General features: G+C 43.1%; 1 protein-coding gene across 2 annotated transcripts; it reads left to right on the top strand.

The window, feature by feature from the left end:
• Positions 1-304: 304 nt before the first annotated feature.
• Positions 305-17519, top strand: LOC115180343 (uncharacterized). Of its 2 annotated transcripts, XR_003873059.1 has the most exons (5): positions 305-485; positions 4244-9806; positions 9967-10029; positions 15788-16748; positions 17086-17519. XR_003873059.1 is itself a non-coding variant. In XM_029742359.1 (4 exons), exons 2-4 carry the CDS (start codon positions 4340-4342, stop codon positions 16054-16056), a joined length of 5799 nt encoding a protein of 1932 aa, XP_029598219.1. In that variant the 5' UTR covers positions 305-485; positions 4244-4339; the 3' UTR covers positions 16057-17519. The 2 variants fall into 2 exon arrangements, 1 of the variants encoding a protein (XP_029598219.1); XM_029742359.1 differs by having other exon boundaries at positions 15788-17519.
• The last annotated feature ends 1373 nt before the right edge of the window (positions 17520-18892 follow it).

Genomic DNA, 18892 nt, shown 5'->3' with positions numbered 1-18892 from the left:
ATCTACAGTCATTTCTTCCATGTCACTAAGCATTAGTTCAGTAATAAAACTGGTTATTTTTTTGAGCTTGATCAACGGTCAATTTATAGCAGGAATAAAAAAAAAAGAATAAATTATAGCAGAAACCTAAAACCGCAGAGAAATTTTAACGTATTTCTGTAGATTAATTTGTCTTGTATTATTGGTGTCATGTTTTTTGTCATTTGCTTCATTAAAATAGAGAGAACTGTCAATCAGTTGAAGAAAACTGGGGGCGTGGAACTTGAATCTACTGGTACCAGCCAAGCGCGCTCCCACAGATACATTTGAAGAAGTTCTAACAGAAGAGAGGAGTGTTTTTGACAATAATGCACTATAACGTTGGATGCTGATAAACCACACAGAAGAAGAGTGCGAGTTGTTGATTGCTAGATCTCGGTTGGCGATATCCATGTTTTCAGCTGATCTGCCGTATGTGAAAGAGAGAGGAGCGGGGCAGACTTTCTGTAAGTATGCAAGGAAAATCCAATGGTTGACATGAACAACAATGCTATCTATGTTGAACAGTAGTTCATATTTGTGCATCCAAAAAAAGCATCGGATTTACGCATGGATATTCATAATCCAGGAGTTATCCAAGTAAATACATGGGGGACCGTTATAATATGTTTGTTCGTCACTTTGTAACACATCATAAAGCGGCAATCAGCAGAGGAAACAATAACGAAGTGAATCCCTGCCATTGTTTCTGTAAAAAGCTGAGGGATGGGGCTGGATAAATGTAACTACTCTAAAATTCATATACATCGCTGTGGATGCAAGGACTGACCATCCATGATATCAAAATTATAGTTTTAACCACCTTTTGAGGCTATATAGTCAGTGGCGATTTTAGCATGTAAATGTTGGTGGGGCAAACAAGTTTTATTTTTTTATGCATGACATCAAAGGCACAGCACTTAACAATACATTAATTGCACTATAACGGTGACAAACGGTGCCCAGGAACTGTTAGGGCCTACATAAACCTGTCCCAAAAGCAGAGCTTTCTTTTCAGCAACATGGAATGAATCCTTACCACTGCTACAACTGATATAACCACTGCTTACCACTGAGCCTTGTCTGACAGCGAAAGTGTATTCAGCCTCATTTACTGCCTGATATGGCTGACTTGCTTAAACAAATGTGGTTTCTTGGTTTCTACTGACAATTGAGATGTACAAACTATGGAACAATGAGCAGATAAGAGGCCATCCATACATTTTATTAAGAAATTGATGAGCGAGCTAAGACAGTCAATATAAATATTTGTTCAGCACTTTTGAAATGTACAGCAATTCAGATCATGGGCCGTTGTTACAGTATTCCCCCTGTACACCAAGTCAGAACCATAGGATAAATAAAGGGAGCATATAAGCAGACAATAAAAGCTCTTACAATATTCGATGAAGACATTTCACCACCAAGTCATAACAGTGGGCTAAGCTACGAGGGATAAAAGGACCAAATTATTAGAGTGAGGCACATGGGCTACTAACAGCTTACTACACAACATACACTTAGTATTGCTTTCTTAGCCCATAGTATACATATATCCAGGGGCGCAACTTTGGTTTTTAGAAGTGAGGGGGACATTATTATTATTATTAGTGATGCACCAATATTGTCAGAGACTCCAGTCACCCAACTTCTAGACTGTTTACATTGACACCCCCCCACCCTGTACACTGCTACTACTCGCTGTTTGTTTGTTACCTATGCATAGTCACTTAGCCCCCACCTACATGTACAGATTACCTCAACTAGCCTGTACCCTTGCACACTGACTCGGTGCCAGTGCCCCCTGTATATAGCCTCGTTATTCTTATTGTGTTACTTTTTAAAATAACATTTTATTTTAGTCTACTTGGTAAATATTTTCTTCTTCTTGAACTTCACTGTTGGTTAAGGGCTTGTAAGTAAGCATTTCATGGTAAAGTCTACACTTGTTGTATTCGGCGCATGTGACAAATAAAATTTAGATTTTATATGACATTTTTGGCCGATACCAATATCCAATATTTTCCTCGCCCAAAAAAACAATTCAATAACCAATATAAAAAATAGCAGCCTTTTAAGCATTCTAGTACAGTTAAATAGTTAACACATGGACGCAGCAGTCTAAGGCACTGCATCTCAGTGCAAGAGGCATCACTACAGTCCCTGATTCGAATCCAGGCTGTATCACCACCAGCCGTGATAGGGAGTCCCATATGGCGGTGCACTATTGGCTCAGCGTCGTCCGGGTGTGGCCGTTGTAGGCCATCATTGTAAATTAGAATTTGTACTTAACTGACTTGCCTAGTTTAATATAGGTTACATAAAATAATTTAAAAAATAAATTATATATACATACATACATACATACATACATACATACATACATACATACATACATACATACATACATACATACATACATACATACATACATACATACATACATACATACATACATACATACACATTTAAAAGGTTCTGAACAAACAGAGTAAAAACTCAAACGGACGACTAGAAAAAGTGCAAACAAGTTTAATCACCCACTGGGTCAAACAGCTGCAAAAGACGAGCACAAATATTTATAACCTCCTACTAGGCGGAGTCAACTCCTTGCACATCTAGACAGCCAATAAATCTCTGTTGCTAGTCAGGAACTTGACTGGTTCTTCTCACTGGTGTAGTCATGGCCCTGCCGGATGCTATAACCTTTGTTGGCGTGGAAGGATATGTGTGTGGGATAGGACCGTTTTTTTCTCACATCATCAGTTTACTTGACCTCGGGCTGAATTCCTCGCTCCTCCCTGTCCTACCATTATCAGTGACTAAAACCAGATTATTTTGCGTTGCCTCTCTCCTTAGGAGCCTTGATATTCAATCATAACATTTTTGACAGAATGTAAACTTTCTGCACTCCACTTGTCTCACTCATTTAACTTTCCATACACCACGTTCCTATTACCCCCTTCATTGACCCCAACCTTCCTTAGACATGTTATCAATAAGATATCGTAACCTGAATAAGTCTATTTTAAGCTAGAATCCAACAATACACACTGCATATTTATTTATATACTGGGGCAGCAGGTAGCCAGAGTGTTGGGCCAGTAAACGAAAGGTCGCTGGTTTGAATCACCGAGCCAACTAGATGAAAAATCTGTCTGTGCCCTTGAGCAAGGCACTTAACCCTAATTGCTCCTGTAAGTCTCTCTGGATAAGAGCCTCTGCTAAATGACGACAACAACAAAAATATATATTCTTGCCATAACTCACTCTAAAATATAATTCTTATTATATGTTGTGTCAATTCTTCCAGTGTATATACATATAGATTACATTTAGACTGCTGTTACAGTCCTATTTGGGTTGTTAATTTGATTCATTATGACATTATTTTCTAATAAAAAATTACTTTCTACTCGTTTGACATTTTACTGCATTCTTAGGAGCTAGTAACGTAAGCATTTCAGCTAACTTGCCTAAATATTATGATATAACTTAATTTTTTAGAAAGCTACATTTTTAATGGGTCTAATAGATTCAACAAACGAAACACGTATCAAAGTTGAGCTTTTTATGAACCAGAAAATCAGTAGTTGTATCTGGCTGCTTATTAAAGTTAGCTGGCTTAATTGATTGTGATTGTAGTATACCACTCTGGTCCAAACCCGAGAGGGGCCAATAGCTTGAAACCTGGTGTGACTAGGGAAGTTGTCTACATAGCTAAGAATGAATAGGCTCCATTGTTATGTTAACCGTTTAACCAGTGTGATTCATTCACTTCAAGGTTGCGTCTCCGCATCATTTCAAGGCTGGAGACAGTTGTTTTGTGGTCAATCGTTATAATAATGATTAGCCTGAGACAAGGTACCTTGGTTTAATCCTGAGAAAGGGCCTTGGATATCAACAATGCCGATATTATATACCAAACAACACCCTCTCTGGTTCCTCTGGAGGGTCAACCTGACCTGAGGTGGAACTACTCCTGCCCAGACTGCTATTTGTGGGGCACAGGCTCCTCCTATATGAGCGGGTACTATATTGAGGGTGTTAGTTGATTGTGAGCTGCACTCTAACTCTAACTTTCAGCCCATAATGTCTGAACCAGCAGTCACATATCAAAAACATATTGCAGTGTATGTTAGAAAAATCAATAACTTGGTTGATGGATAACCATTGCATAGTTTTCACAATAGTTTCTCTTTTTCCCCCTCTTTTTTTCCTCCAGAATTGACCTATCCCAATTGAACTTTTGAGGATGGTACCCCATATGCTTGAAATGCAGCCCAACTCAATGTGCTGGGACAGATAGAGGTGACACAACATGGATAACGCCTGTGAAAATGCCAGATCAAGAGAATGGAGCTATGGTGATGGATACAGCCGCCATAGTATGGCTCAGTGGGGGAGTGCTCCCCCTGCTGGTGAAAGACAGTACCTCACCAAACAGGAAAGGGAACGCCAGTGGCTGAACCATGCGAAAGAAGCTGCCATACGGGCCCACTACAACTCCCATAGACAAAACTCTCCAATGGACTTCCGTGGACATGGGGCACAAGAGACCCAGCCGCCGCCTCTGTATCATCAGGACCATCACAGAATGGCTCCGAGTCAGAACCAAAGGGATTGGCCAAATCTCTATGGACCCTTGAGAGGCCAGGCAACCCCTAATGTAACCTCACACCACAGTGGAGAGAGAACAGAAACATGGGCTAAGCATGAACCCCACTTCCCCAGCTATGAGTTTTTGCCCCCGCTCATTGTTGAAAGAGGGCATGAGGATATAACCCATCACCATAAAGCTGACCGGGATTATATGGTTGGTCGGATAGTGAATCATAACAATCTCCATTACTTGGAAAGCAAATGGCAGATGTTAGATCCCACCCATTCCAATGGACATGCTAGAGGACATTTTAATGAACATTCAATGGGACATTCTAATTCCTATTCCAGGGTTCATTCTACTGAATGCTCAAAGGGAAGTTCTAGGGGTGGGTCTAGTGGACGTTCTAGGGGTGGCTCTAGTGCACGTTCTAGGGGTGGCTCTAGTGCACGTTCTAGAGGTGACTCTAGTGGACAATCTAAGGGTGGCTCTAGTGGACGTTCTAGGGGTGGCTCTAGTGGATGTTCTAGGGGTGGCTCTAGTGGAAGTTCTAGGGTCCATTCCAGCAGGTCTCCCAGGCTGGACTTCCAGGCTAAGCATGTCAACCCTTTTCAAACTACGACCAACAGTTCTCCAGACATTCAGAACGCCAACATCACTCCAACTGTTACAACATCAGGACGTACAACAGGTCCTGCGAGAGATTCTACATCACTTGTGCAGACCTTTACTACGACTGCACAGCAGTGTGTTTTTATGGATTTCCCTTCCACGGGAGGTACAGAATCTGGTGTTGTTGACCTAAAAGCAGCCCAGGTAACAAATGCAGACACCCATGGTATACTAGGACCTAGTGTTCCTTCCCAAGCCATAACTCAACAAACAGATCATCTTCCTGGCAATGCAGCTCTGGTTTCTCACACACAGACCTCTACCACCCCTGAACAGCAACATGCTCCCTCTCCTTCTCTCACTGAGACACCTCAGGAAAAACCTCCTCATAAACATAAGATCTCACTAAAGGAAATACAGCACTGGCCCCAGAGTGTTTTAAGATCTAAAAATGGACCTGTAAATGGGAATAACTCAACACAAGACCCCTCTCAGTCCCAACAATCTAGCACAGAGAAGATGGAAGTTTTACAAGCAGGCAAAACACAACTACATCTAAACACCAAAGACTACCAGGCGAGGCCCCCTGAGAGGTTTAGTGCTGAGGACTCCACTATACGGCTGGAGATTAAGTCCACCCCCAGGTACATGACCCTGGCGGCAGTTGCCACCGCTCCTCCGCCCCCCGTGGCTATTGTCCCTCCAATGGGTCCACAGCAGTCCCCAGAGCCCATGGAGACAGAGAATGCAGGCAATGAGCTGCCATTTAAGATTTTAGAAGCCTGGTCCATCAACGAACAACAGGCAGAAAACCTGTGGGAAAGAGCTAAAGATGATGCAAGTTCTCTCTCTGTCCTAAATGAGACGGTTCAAGTTGAGAGTCTTATGGAGTATGACAAGCCTATAGATGCATCTGCAATAAGTTCAATGGCATCTACAGGAGAGGACAATGAGGTCCTTCAGGTCATCACACAGATGGACAAGAGATCACCTTCACCATTTGTCCACACCACCACTCAGGCAACTGATATTGTATGCATCGGTGGTGCCCAGACAATCGTGGAAGGTAGCACTATTGGCGCTTATGAGAGAACTCTTGATTTGTCCACAATTGCTGAAGTTCAGTTCAAGTTATGTGCGCTGCAGAGACTGGTTACTTACCTGGAGAGTGCGACAACAGTCACAGAGGCAAAGGATGGTTGTCTAGAGGCAATATTGGAGTTGTATTGGGGCGGGGATAACTCTAACCTGGTAGAAGCTTTAAAAGAGAAAACGGATAAGAAAATCATGCAGGATGTGTCTGCCTGGGCCGCAGAGGATGAGAAGGCAGTGGTTTTCTTTGCAGTCAGTGGTATATCACTGGGGGAAGTGGTCAAGGAGTTTCCCAATCCAGCACATGTTGACACCTCCTCCCAAGTGGGTTACAGGTCATCATGGTTAAATGTCAATGAGAAGCTGAATGACATTGACAAATATTCTGGAAGAGCTTGGTCTCTATGGTTCATACCAGATAAAGCAGAGGAGAGTTCCAAAGTGGTTGGGGGTGTCCAGATGGATGACACCTTCCACAGCAAGATGGAGACTGTGGAATTGCCTGCACGACAACCTGTTGTAGAAGAAGCAACAAACTCAGATCTCCCAATAAACCCAGACCTCACGATGGACGCAGACCCCCCAACAAACGCAGACTCCGAGACGGAAACCCTTTCCCAAATGATTTTGACCGTCCTCACACCAGAGGATGCTGTGAAACTGCTTGCTGAAACAGAGGCACCAGATGCAGACCTCAAAACGGTCACAGACCTCACAACAGACTCGGACACAGAACCCCTTTCCCCAATGAATTTGACCATCCTGACATCTGAGGATGCCTTGAGACTGTTTTGCCAGATCGAGAATGGCTCTGACCTCCAACTCGCGTCCCCTGATCCATGCTCTGAAAACAAAGATAAGACACAGACAAAGCAACTAGAGAATATAGAAAGTGGCAGCTTAGATAAATCCTGCTATTGTCCTTGTATTATTGAAACTGACAATGGGTTTGAAATGGGCCTATGCTCCAGTTGTCAGAGAGAGAAAGGATTGCAGCAAGGTACAAGATGCATAACAATCGCTCACTGCTTTACCATGTCAGAAACAAATGATCAGGAGACAGAGGTCCCTAATGACGCTGGGGGGAAGGTGACTGTTGACAATCAATGCAGGGACAAGAAGCAGATGCATTCAACTGAAGAAGAGGGTGATGACAATCAATCCAGTGACAATAAGACACAGGGTGAAATGCAGCAATGTACAGGCGTCATACCGATCATTGACTTTTTTTTCTGGTCAGATGCAAGTGAGGATTCAGATCAGGAGACAGAGGAGAGCTATAATGAACAACAGGCTCAAATTGAGGCTTCTAGTTTTAAAATGACAGAGCCTGAAACTGATGCCAAAGCACCATGTGAGTCAGCCCAAGAACGTACGACCCAAAGCAAAGTCAGTCCTGGTTCTGAGAATAGGGAAAGATGGCAAGAGAAAGACCAAGACTGTAGGACGAGTACATTACCACTTCCCAAGGTTGAAAACCCCTCTAGGTTAAGAGCTAACATCATAACAGACAACTGGTGTTCACCTATAGAGGACTGTGGTTCACCTGTAGAAAAGTATGACAAAGTTGCTGACTTTGTCACCCAATACAAAACATGCAAGTCAAAGAAAAAAGTACAACACAAAATGAAAAAGGAGAAGACCCTTCATCCAACGTCATCTGACAGGCAAAAGCACAAGAAAAGCCATGGGAAAGCAGAGGGGAGAAGGTCACCATCCCAAACCGCTAAGTGCTCTGGGTTGAAGGCAACTGTGGATAATCAATGCAGGGACATGAAGCCACATGCCTCACACAAGAGGAGACATTCAACTGAGAGTGATGAAAATCGATGTAAAGACAAGAAGAGGGGATCATCAACTGCGAAAGAGCGTGAGGGCTGTCAAACCAGGGACAAGAAGCCACCGAAGAGGAGACATTCCACTGAGAAAGAGAGAGAGGACAATCAAAGTAGGGACAAGACGTCACAGAAGAGGAGAAATTCAACTGAAACTGAAGGCAGGAACTCTGACTCCAAAGAGTTACAGTGCCAGTTGGTGGACAGAGAGAGGGGCAGTGGAAACTCACTCCTGTGCCCTGGGGTGAAAACCCTCCATGTGCAGGGATCCTCAACTACCACCGTTCCTCTCAAACTCTCCATAAACATCCCCAAAAAGCCTTCCATAAACACCTCACCCTCAAAACATACTGAAGTCCCCAGAATGCCAAAGACTAAAGCCCAGAACAAAATTAGCAAACACCGCTCCCCTGCAAAGTCAGTGTCTCCTGTTGTCAAAGGGAGGCAGAGGAACGGCATCAAACACAAGCAAAAAATTAAACGCCAAAAAGTCAGATTGAAAAATCTATCTTTTCCAAAAAATCTTGTCAGGAAAGGTTCTCCACCAAGCCAGAAGAGAGAGGAAGATTCTCCACAAAGCCGAAAGAGAGAGGAAGGTTCCCCACCAAGCCAGAGGAGAGAGGAAGGTTCTCCACCAAGGCAGAAGAGGGTGGCGGATAGAGGAGAGCCTGGGGTTTTAGGGATAATGGTCTCTAAGAATCCTGACTCATCCAAGAAACTAAAACGTAAGGCAGAGAGTGACTTGACATCCCAACAGACGTCGACAAAGATTCCGAAGGTGTTGAAAAAGAATGAGAAAGGAAGGTTGTCAAAAGGTGAGTGTGAGAACGACTCACTGCCCCCCAAGCCAAAGCTGCCAAGGATTCCGAAGCTTCCGAGGACTCCAGAGGTTTCAAAGGATTGGCGTGAGAGAGAGAACAGGAAAGAGACATCTCCCAGTGCTTCACCTGAATCACAAACGCTGAACATACCTGCAAGAGTGGCACACAAACCCAAACCTTTTATCAAGCCTTCCAGTCCCAGTGGTTATAGCCCAGGTAGTCATGCTTGCCCTAATCCGGCCATGGTATCACCGCAACATGGCAACCGACATTTTGGGGCAAAAGTCTCTGCGAGGCAGCAGGTGTTCTCAAATTGGGAGAGCAGCTTTGTCCCAACTCGCAGGCGATCAGGGTGTCCTCCAGAGGAAGTGGAAGGTCCACAGGCCAGTCCCAGGTCCAGCTCGGAGACCAGGATCACCCGATCTATTCTAAAACGCGCCAATGCTCCGCCGAAACCCAAGCGGAACATCAGCTTTCCTTTGAATCCGAGAAACGTGCACTACTTCAAGCCTTGTGAATATGAAAATGACGTCATGTTCAACAGGTCTTACACAGATCCGGAAGATGCACAGCATTCTGATGATGAAGAGGAAGATGTTCCTGTGAACTGCCAGAACACGAAGGAACAGCCCCCCGTTATGGAAGAGAAGCGGCAAGATATAGGGGAGCTGAAGCCTGGACCAAGTGGTTTATGTGAAAAGCGCTTCAAATGGAAGTGGGAAATGCAGGAGCCTGCTGCCATTTTGATGAAGAAGAGCATTGTTCAGGCAAAGCATTGGAATAAGTCTCTCCATCGTGATCCTCCAAAAGACTTCAGACACTCGGGTAAGGACACCAATCACAAGCCACTGGCAAAAGTAAATGGCATGTATTCCCTCAAAGTTTTTGTGTAATATGTATAGCTAGCGTTGGCATGAAAAAAGAGGTCAATATTTAGATACATTTTGTTGGATTTCCAGTCATTGACAAGTTATTCTGGTTACAGCAAAAAAAACTGGAGTTGGTTACAAGTGGTCAGAGAAGCAGAAGAGGCCAAATGAAATTGAAGGTAAGTCGTGGGCTATGCTAGCCTCACATCGTAGGCTACTTTTACAATTGCACCAATGATTTCCCAGTATTTCAAACTGTTGTATATGTATTTTTACTTTTTGAAAAATGTCAGACCTAGACAGTTCGATGTTGGGTTCTGATTGGAATCATCTAGATCAGTGGTTCCCAAACTTTTTATCGTCCCTTACCCTTCAAACATGCAACCTCCAGCTGCGTACCCCCTCTAGCACCAGGGTCAGCGCACTCACAAATGTTGTTTTTTGCCATCATTGTAAGCCTGCCACAAAAACACTATACGTTACATTTATTAAACATGCGAATGAGTGTGAGTTTGTCACAACCCGGCTCGTGGGAAGTGACAAAGAGTTCTTAAAGGACCAGGGCACAAATAATAATATAATAATAATCAATAATTTTGCTCTTTATTTAGCCTTCTTACATATAAAACCTTATTTGTTCATCCAAAATTGTGAATAACTCACCACATGTTAATGAGAAGGGTGTGCTTGAAGGGATGCACATAACTCTGCAATGTTGGTTTGGATTGGAGAGAGTCTCAGTCTTAAATCATTTCCCACAGACAGTCTGTGCCTGTATTTAGTTTTCATGCTAGTGAGGGCCGAGAATCCACAATCACATAGGTACGTGGTTGCAAAGGGCAGCAGTGTCTTAACAGCGTGATTTGCCAAGGCAAGAAACTCTGAGCACAGCCCTATCCAGAAATCTTCCCCACAGTGAGAGTACGTACATACCCCAACCAGAAGCCATGGATTACAGGCAACATTTGCACTGAGCTAAAGTGTGTAGAGCTGCTGCTTTCAAAAAGCCTCCGACGAACCATCACCTCCGACGAACCATCAAACAGGAAAAGCGTCAATACAGGACTAAGATTGGATCGTACTACACCGGCTCTGATGTTCTTCGGATGTGGCAGGGCTTGCAAACTATTACAGACTACAAAGGGAAGCACAGCCGAGAGCAGTCCAGTGACACAAGCCTACCAGATGAGCTAAATAACTTCTATGCTCCCTTCGAGGTAAGTAACACTGAAACATGCATGAGAGCATCAGCTGTTCCGGAAGACTGTGTGATCACGCTCTCCGCAGCCGATTTGAGTTAGACATTTAAACAGGTCAACATTCACAAGGCCGCAGGGCCAGACGGATTACCAGTGCGTGTACTCCGAGCATGCGACGACCAACTGGCAAGTGTCTTCACTGACATTTCAACCTCTTCCAGTCTGTCTGTCATGCCAACATGTTTCAAGCAGACCACCATAGTCCCTGTGCCCAAGACCACTAAGGTAACCTGCCTAAATGACTACCAACCCGTAGCACTCACGTCGATAGCTACGAAATGCTCACATCAACACCATTATCCCAGAAACCCCAGACCCACTCCAATTTACATACCGCCCAAACAGATCCACAGATGATGCAATCTCTATTGCACTCCACACTGCCCTTTCCCACCTGGACGAAAGGAACACCTATGTGAGAATACTATTCATTGACTACAGCTCAGCGTTCACCACCATAGTGCCCTCAAAGCTCATCACTAAGCTAAGGGCCCTGGGACAAAACACCTCTCTCTGCAACTGGATCCTGGACTTCCTGACGGCCGCCCCCAGGTGGTAAGGGTAGTTAACGACACATCTGCCACGCTGATCCTCAACACGGGGGCCCCTCAGGTGCATGCTCAGTCCCCTAATGTACCCTCTGCTCAGTCATGACTGCACTGCCAGGGACGACTCCAATACCATCATTAAGTTTGCTGATGACACAACAGTGGTTGACCTGATCACTGACAACGATGGGACAGCCTATAGGGAGGTGGTCAGAGACCTGACCGTGTGGTGCAAGGACAACAACCTCTCCCTCAATGTGATCAAGACAAAGGAGATGATTGTGGACTACAGGAAAAGGAGGACCGAGCACGCCCACATTCTCATCGACGGGGCTCTAGTGGAGCAGGTTGAAAGCATTAAGTTCCTTGGCGTTCACTTCACCAACAAACTAACATGGTCCAACCACACCAAGACAGTTGTGAAGAAGGCACGACAAAACCTATTTCCCCTCAGGAGACTGAAAAGATTTTGCATGGGTCCTCAGATCCTCAAAAGATTTTACAGCTGCACCATCGAGAGCATCCTGACGGGTTGCATCACTGCCTGGTATGGCAACTGCTCAGCCTCCAACCGCAAGGCACTACAGAGGGTAGTGCGTATGGCCCAGTACATCACCTGGGCCAAGCTTCCTGCCATCCAGGACCTCTATATCAGGCAGTGTCAGAGGAAGGCCCTACAAATTGTCAAAGACTCCAGCTACCCTAGTCGTAGACTGTTCTCTCTGCTACCACACGGCAAGCGTTACCGGAGTGCCAAGTCTAGGTCCAAAAGGCTCCTAAATAGCTTCTACCCACAAGCCATAAGACTCCTGAACAGCTAATCAAATGGCTGAAAGACCTGTGTGTTGTCCTTGTTAATTCAGACAGAAGAGCTCCAACTTCTTATTCATAGCCTCAATTTTGTCCCGCACATTGAATGTAGTTGCTTAGAGTCCCTGTAATCCTAGATTCGGATCATTCAGGCGAGAAATAACATCACCCAGATAGGCCAGTCGTGTGAGAAACTTGTCATCATGCAAGCAGTCAGACAAGTGAAAATGGTCAGTAAAGACAACTTTAAGCTCGTCTCTCAATTAAAAAAAATGTGTCAATACTTTGCCCCTTGATAACCAGCGCACTTCTGTATGTTGTAAAAGCGTTACATGGTTGCTGCACATATCATTGCATAATGCAGAAAATACACGAGAGTTCAGGAGCCTTGCTTTAACAAAGTTAACCATTTCAACTGTAGTGTCCAAAATGTATTTTGGAATTTTGTTGCATTACAACCTGTAATTTTAATTGATTTTTTATTTGTATTTCATGTAATGGACATACACAAAATAGTCAAAATTGGTGAAGTGAAATGAAAAAAAAATTGTTTAAAAAAATTCTAAAAAATAAAAACATTTGAAAAGTGGTGGGTGCATATGTATTCACCCCCTTTGCTATGAAGCCCCTAAATAAGATCTGGTGCAAACAATTACCTTCAGAAGTCACGTAATTAGATGGTCTTAGGTTGACTTTATTTAACTAAGTGTCACATTATCTGTCACATGATCTCAGTGTATATCAGTGTATACACCTGTTATGAAAGGCCCCAGAGAATGCAACACCACCAAGCAAGTGGCACTATGAAGACCAAGGAACTCTCCAAACAGGTCAGGGACAATGTTGTGGAGAACAGATCAGGTTTGGGTTATAAAAATTGTTTTTTTTTTAAAATTTGAACATCCCACGGAGCACCATTTTAAATCCATTATTAAAAAATTAAAAGAATATGGCACCACAACAAACCTGCCAAGAGAGGGCTGCCCACCAAAACTCACGGACCAGGCAAGGAGGGCATTAATCAGAGAGGCAACAAAGAGACCGAAGATAACCCTGAAGTAGCTTCAAAGCTCCACAGCGGAGGTTGGATTATCTGTCCATAGGACCACTTTAAGCTGTACACTCCACAGAGCTGGCCTTTACGGGAGAGTGTCCAGAAAAAAGCCATTGCTTAAAGAAAGGAATAAGCAAACACATTTGGTGTTTGCCAAAAGCATGTGGGAGACTCTCCAAACATATGGAAGAAGGTACTCTGGTCAGATGAGACTAAAATTGAGCTATTTGACCAAGGAAAACGTTATGTCTGGCGCAAACCCAACACCTCTCATCATCCCGAGAACATTATCCCCACAGTGAAGCATGGTGGTGACAGCATCATGCTGTGGGGATGTTTTTCATCGGCAGGGACTGGGAAACTGGTCAGAATTGAAGGAATGATGACTGGTGCTAAATGCTGGGAAATTCTTGAGGGAAACCTGTTTCAGTCTTCCAGAGATTTGAGACTGGAACGGAGGTTCACCTTCCAGCAGGACAATGACCCTAAGCATACTGCTAAAGCAACACTCGAGTGGTTTAAGGGGAAACATTTAAATGTCTTCGAATGGCCTTGTCAAAGCCCAGACCTCAATCCAATTGAAAATCTGTGGTATGACTTAAAGATTGCTTTACACCAGCGGAACCCATCCAACTTGAAGGAGCTGGAACAGTTTTGCCTTGAAGAATGGGCAAAAATCCCAGTGGCTAGATGTGCCAAGTTATAGAGACATACCCCAAGAGACTTGCAGCTGTAATTGCTGCAAAAGGTGGCTCTACAAAGTATTGACTTTGAGGGGTGAATAGTTATGCATGCTCAAGTTCAGTTTATTTGTCTTATTTCTTGTTTGTTTCACAATAAAAAATATTCTGCATCTTCAAAGTGGTAAGCATGTTGTGTAAATCAAATGATACAAACCCCCCAAAATCAATTTTAGTTCCAGGTTGTAAGGCAACAAAATAGGAAAAATGCCAAGGGGGATGAATACCACTGTACCTGGCAGCACTGTACCTGGCAGCAAGCCACTGTACCTGGCAGCTTCATTAAATAGTACCCGCAAAACACCACTCTCAAAGTCAACAGTGAAGAGGCGACTCCGGGATGCTGGCCTTCTAGGCAGAGTTGCAAAGAAAAAGCCATATCTCAGAATGGCCAATAAAAATAAACGATTAAGATGGGCAAAAGAACACAGACACTGGACAGAGGAACTCTGTCTAGAAGACCAGCATCCCAGAGTCGCCTCTTCACTGTTGATGTTGAGACTGGTGTTTTGCGGGTACTATTTAATGAAGCTGCCAGTGAGGCGTCTGTTTCTCAAACTAGACACTCTAATGTACTTGTCCTCTTGCTCAGTTGTGCACCGGGGCCTCCCACTCCTCTTTATATTCTGGTTAGAGCCAGTTTGCACTGTTCTGTGAAGGGAGTAGCACACAGCGTTGTACGAGATCTTCAGTTTCTTGGCAATTTTGTTGCATGGAATAGCCTTCATTTCTCAGAACAAGAATAGACGGACGAGTTTTAGAAGAAAGGTCTTTGTTTCTGGCCATTTTGAGCCTGTAATCGAACCCACAAATGCTGATGCTCCATACTCAACTAGTCTAAAGAAGGCCAGTTTTATTGCTTCTTTAATCGACACAACAGTTTTCAGCTGTGCTAACATAATTGCAAAAGGGTTTTCTAATGATCAATTAGCCCTTTAAAATGATAAACTTGGATTAGCTAACACAACGTGCCTTTGGAACACAGGAATGATGGTTGCTGATAATGGGCCTCTACGCCTATGTAGATATTCCATTTAAAAAATCAGCTACAATAGTCATTAACGACATTAACAATGTCTACACTGTATTTCTTATGAATTTGATGTTATTTTAATGGAGAAAAAAAATTGCTTTTCTTTCAAAAACAAGGACATTTCTAAGTGACCCCAAACGTTTGAACGCGTGTGTGTGTGTGTGTGTGTGTGTGTGTGTGTGTGTGTGTGTGTGTGTGTGTGTGTGTGTTCACACGTTTTTGCATATCCCGAAAGGGATATGCAAAATGTGTTAACATTGAGCACCTCTGACTCCTACATGTTTTGGCATTCAGGTCCAAAAATACATTTGCTGACCACTTGCATGTATGGAACGTTTTGTTCAAATCAAAAGGGGTGCAGTCAAAAAGTGACGTGTACATTCAATAGACTTTTGAACTGAAAAGTCGCCTTACTGATCCTTCATCTGCACTTGGAAAGCCAGTAGCTGGGGGTCGGCTATTTCTCACCTGCTTGCTTATGCTTGCCTCTTAGGTTCCTCTCGGAATTCAAATCCCCTTCACGGTAACCATGCAGCTTCCTCTCAGAATGCAAGTCCCCCTCACGGTAACCATCCAACTTCCTCTCTGAATGCAAGTCCCCGTCACGGTCATCATTCAGGTTCCTCTCAGAATGTAAGCCCCCCTCGTGGTCACCATTCATCCTCCAGCCAAGGGAGAAGAATTGAGCCAACGGCCAGGCACCATGGCTTTCCCATGGACGAATGGAACGAGCGTTGGTCAGGAGACAGACGTGATTCGTAAGCCAGTCAGTCGGCCATGACAGGATACGCCAGACAGAACAATAGTTGATGCAACCTGCAAAGACAATGACATCGTGCCTATGCTGTTTTTTAAAACTTGAAACACTACAGACAGTGCCTATATTTAGGCTACATTATGCAGTTTACTTTTCTACATGTTTTTAAATGAATAAATGTCTTATTTCTCTCCTATAATAGGGTTGGTTATCTGCAGTTGAAACAGTCAGAAGTGTGTATTATATAATATGTACATTGTTAGTCTTGACACCTAACATGCTGACCAAACCGCCCACTTGCGTGGGTACGCATCGCGTGCAAGTTGATTTTGTTCACCCACACCAGAAGCGATCAGGACACGCAGGTTGAAATATCAAAACAAACTCTGATTAGATTAATTTGTGGACAGGTCAAAAAGCATTAAACATTGATGGCAATTTCACTAGCTAGCTTGCTGTTGCTAGATAATTTCTTCTGGTATATAAACATTGGCTTGTTACTTTACCTGAAATGCACAAGGTCCTCTACTCTGACAATTAATCCACAGATAAAACGGTCAACCGAATTAGTTTCTCGTCATCTCTCCTTCAGGCATCTTTTTCTTCTTTGGACTTTATATGGCAGTTGGCAACCAACTTTCCAGCATTACTACAACCGACCAGAGGGTGGATATAAGTTCATCTTTCAATCACCCAGGTGGGTATATGCTCCTAAAATCCAATGAGGAGATGGGAGAGGCCAGACTTGCAGCGCGTTGAGTGTCGCAAATAGAACCAATTTCTATTTTAGCGCTGGCCACGCAGGCGCTCGCTGACGCACAATGATTGAATAACATATATGTTTACATTTATTTTGCAATGCTCGCGCATGCGAAGAAAGCGGTGTGGTCAGCATGTAAGGGTGATTGGTGTTTGGTTATCCGTATTCCTATATTATTGTTTGCCTGCATTGTTAGGGCATCATCCATAATGATGGTATTGGAAATTGCATTTTGTTTGTTTACAGTATTTCTTTTTTACTCTTTCTATTGCAGCCAGAACCAAAGCTAAAGGGGAGAAACCAGACTGAATTGAATGTTTTATGAGTGTCTGTTGTCCCATACACAAAACATGCCAATTGTAACAGGTGTTTTTTTAACACCGGTGATAAATGTATCATAGATGTCTGACATCAAATGATATTTCAAAGCCGTTGTCATTTGTTAGATGTGGTTCCTTGCACTGGGTTTATAGTTATCTGTGGCCATAGATGATGTTTGTAGTTAAGTTCAACTGATGCTGCTAATGTGTCGGGTATTGAGTACTTTACAGGTCACTGGTTTTATACCACGTCTTAAATTTGTCAATCCCATGTTTTGTTTTTAATTTGTCAGTTTTGATGCTGTATTATTTTATTGTTTTATATATACCTCTGATGTTTGCTGTATTGTTATGGCACTGGACTAATATAAATATGTTGTTGTTGTTACCTGTCCTCTCAGACTACCCAGCATCCAATGAAGATAATTGTAGTATTATTTACCCCACCACCAGGCAAAGACCACATTTGAGACACACACAGTTACACCACCAGAGGGAAGCAAAGTACAATGTTCCTTTCATTTCAGTCACTTGCTTGTGCAATGTTTCTCGATTCTTCTGTGTTGAGACTTGAGACTCACATAGGTGAACGGATCAGAACAGATAACAGAGGGGAATCTTCAGTCATATTTTCTGTTTCTGCACAACACTTATTGTATATTTATTGGAGAAAGCCAAATAGAAACTGCTGCCTACAAGGACAAGAGTGGTGGAGGCCTGTTCAAAAGTTTTAGAAAACCAAATTATTCAAGGGTTTTTCTTTATTTTTACTATTTTCTACATTGTAGAATAATAGTGAATACATCAAAACTATGAAATAACACATGGAATCGTGGTAACCAAAAAAGTGTTAAACAAATCAAAATATATTTTATATTTGAGATTCTTCAAATAGTCACCCTTTGCCTTGTTGACAGCTTTGCACACTCTTGGCATTCTCTCAACCAGCTTCATGATGTAGTCACCTGGAATGAATTTCAATTCAACACTTTTTTGGTTATGACATGATTCCATGTGTGTTATTTCATAGTTTTGATGTCTTCACTATTATTCTACAAAGTACAAAATAGTAAAAATAAAGAAAAACCCTTGAATGAGTAGTTGTTATAAAACTTTTGACCGGTAGTGTATAGTTAAGCAATAAGGCATGGGGGGGTGTGGTATATGGTCCACGTTGTGTCATGCCTAAGAACAGCCCTTAGTCATGGTATATTGGCCATATACCACAAACCCCCGAGATGCCTTATTGCTATTATAAATTGGTTATTGACATAATTGGGCTCCCGAGTGGCTCAGTGGTCTAAGGCACTGCATCTTAGTGCTAGAGGCGTCACTACAGACCCTGGTTCGATTCCAGGCTGTATCACAACCGGCTGTGATTGGGGTAGGCCGTCATTGTAAATAAGAATTTGTTCTTAACCGACTTGCCTAGTTAAATAAAGGTTAAAAAAAATTATGATTTGATCAGTAAAAATAAATGTTTTGTCATGCTGGTGATATATGATCTGATATACCACGGTTGTCAGCCAAACAGCATTCAGGGCTCAAACCACCCAGTTTATAATACTAGATGTATCTCTTCAGGAGTTGAAAAGTCCTAACCTTACATACAGTATCTAGCCTGTTATTTCCCCGATATTCCTATCCCATGTAACAAACACAATGGACTTCCTCAGGTTAATGACTGGCGAGGTGAGGAGAATGAACATGAGAGTTTTAGCACTGTGTTGGGAAGGGCCCTTTCCTCCACAGCCCAGTGCC

This window comes from Salmo trutta, chromosome 40 (genome assembly GCF_901001165.1).
Source record: "Salmo trutta chromosome 40, fSalTru1.1, whole genome shotgun sequence".
Lineage (NCBI taxonomy): Eukaryota > Metazoa > Chordata > Actinopteri > Salmoniformes > Salmonidae > Salmo > Salmo trutta.
Note: the sequence above shows the minus strand (reverse complement) of the source record. Positions and strands in the feature narration are given on the sequence as shown.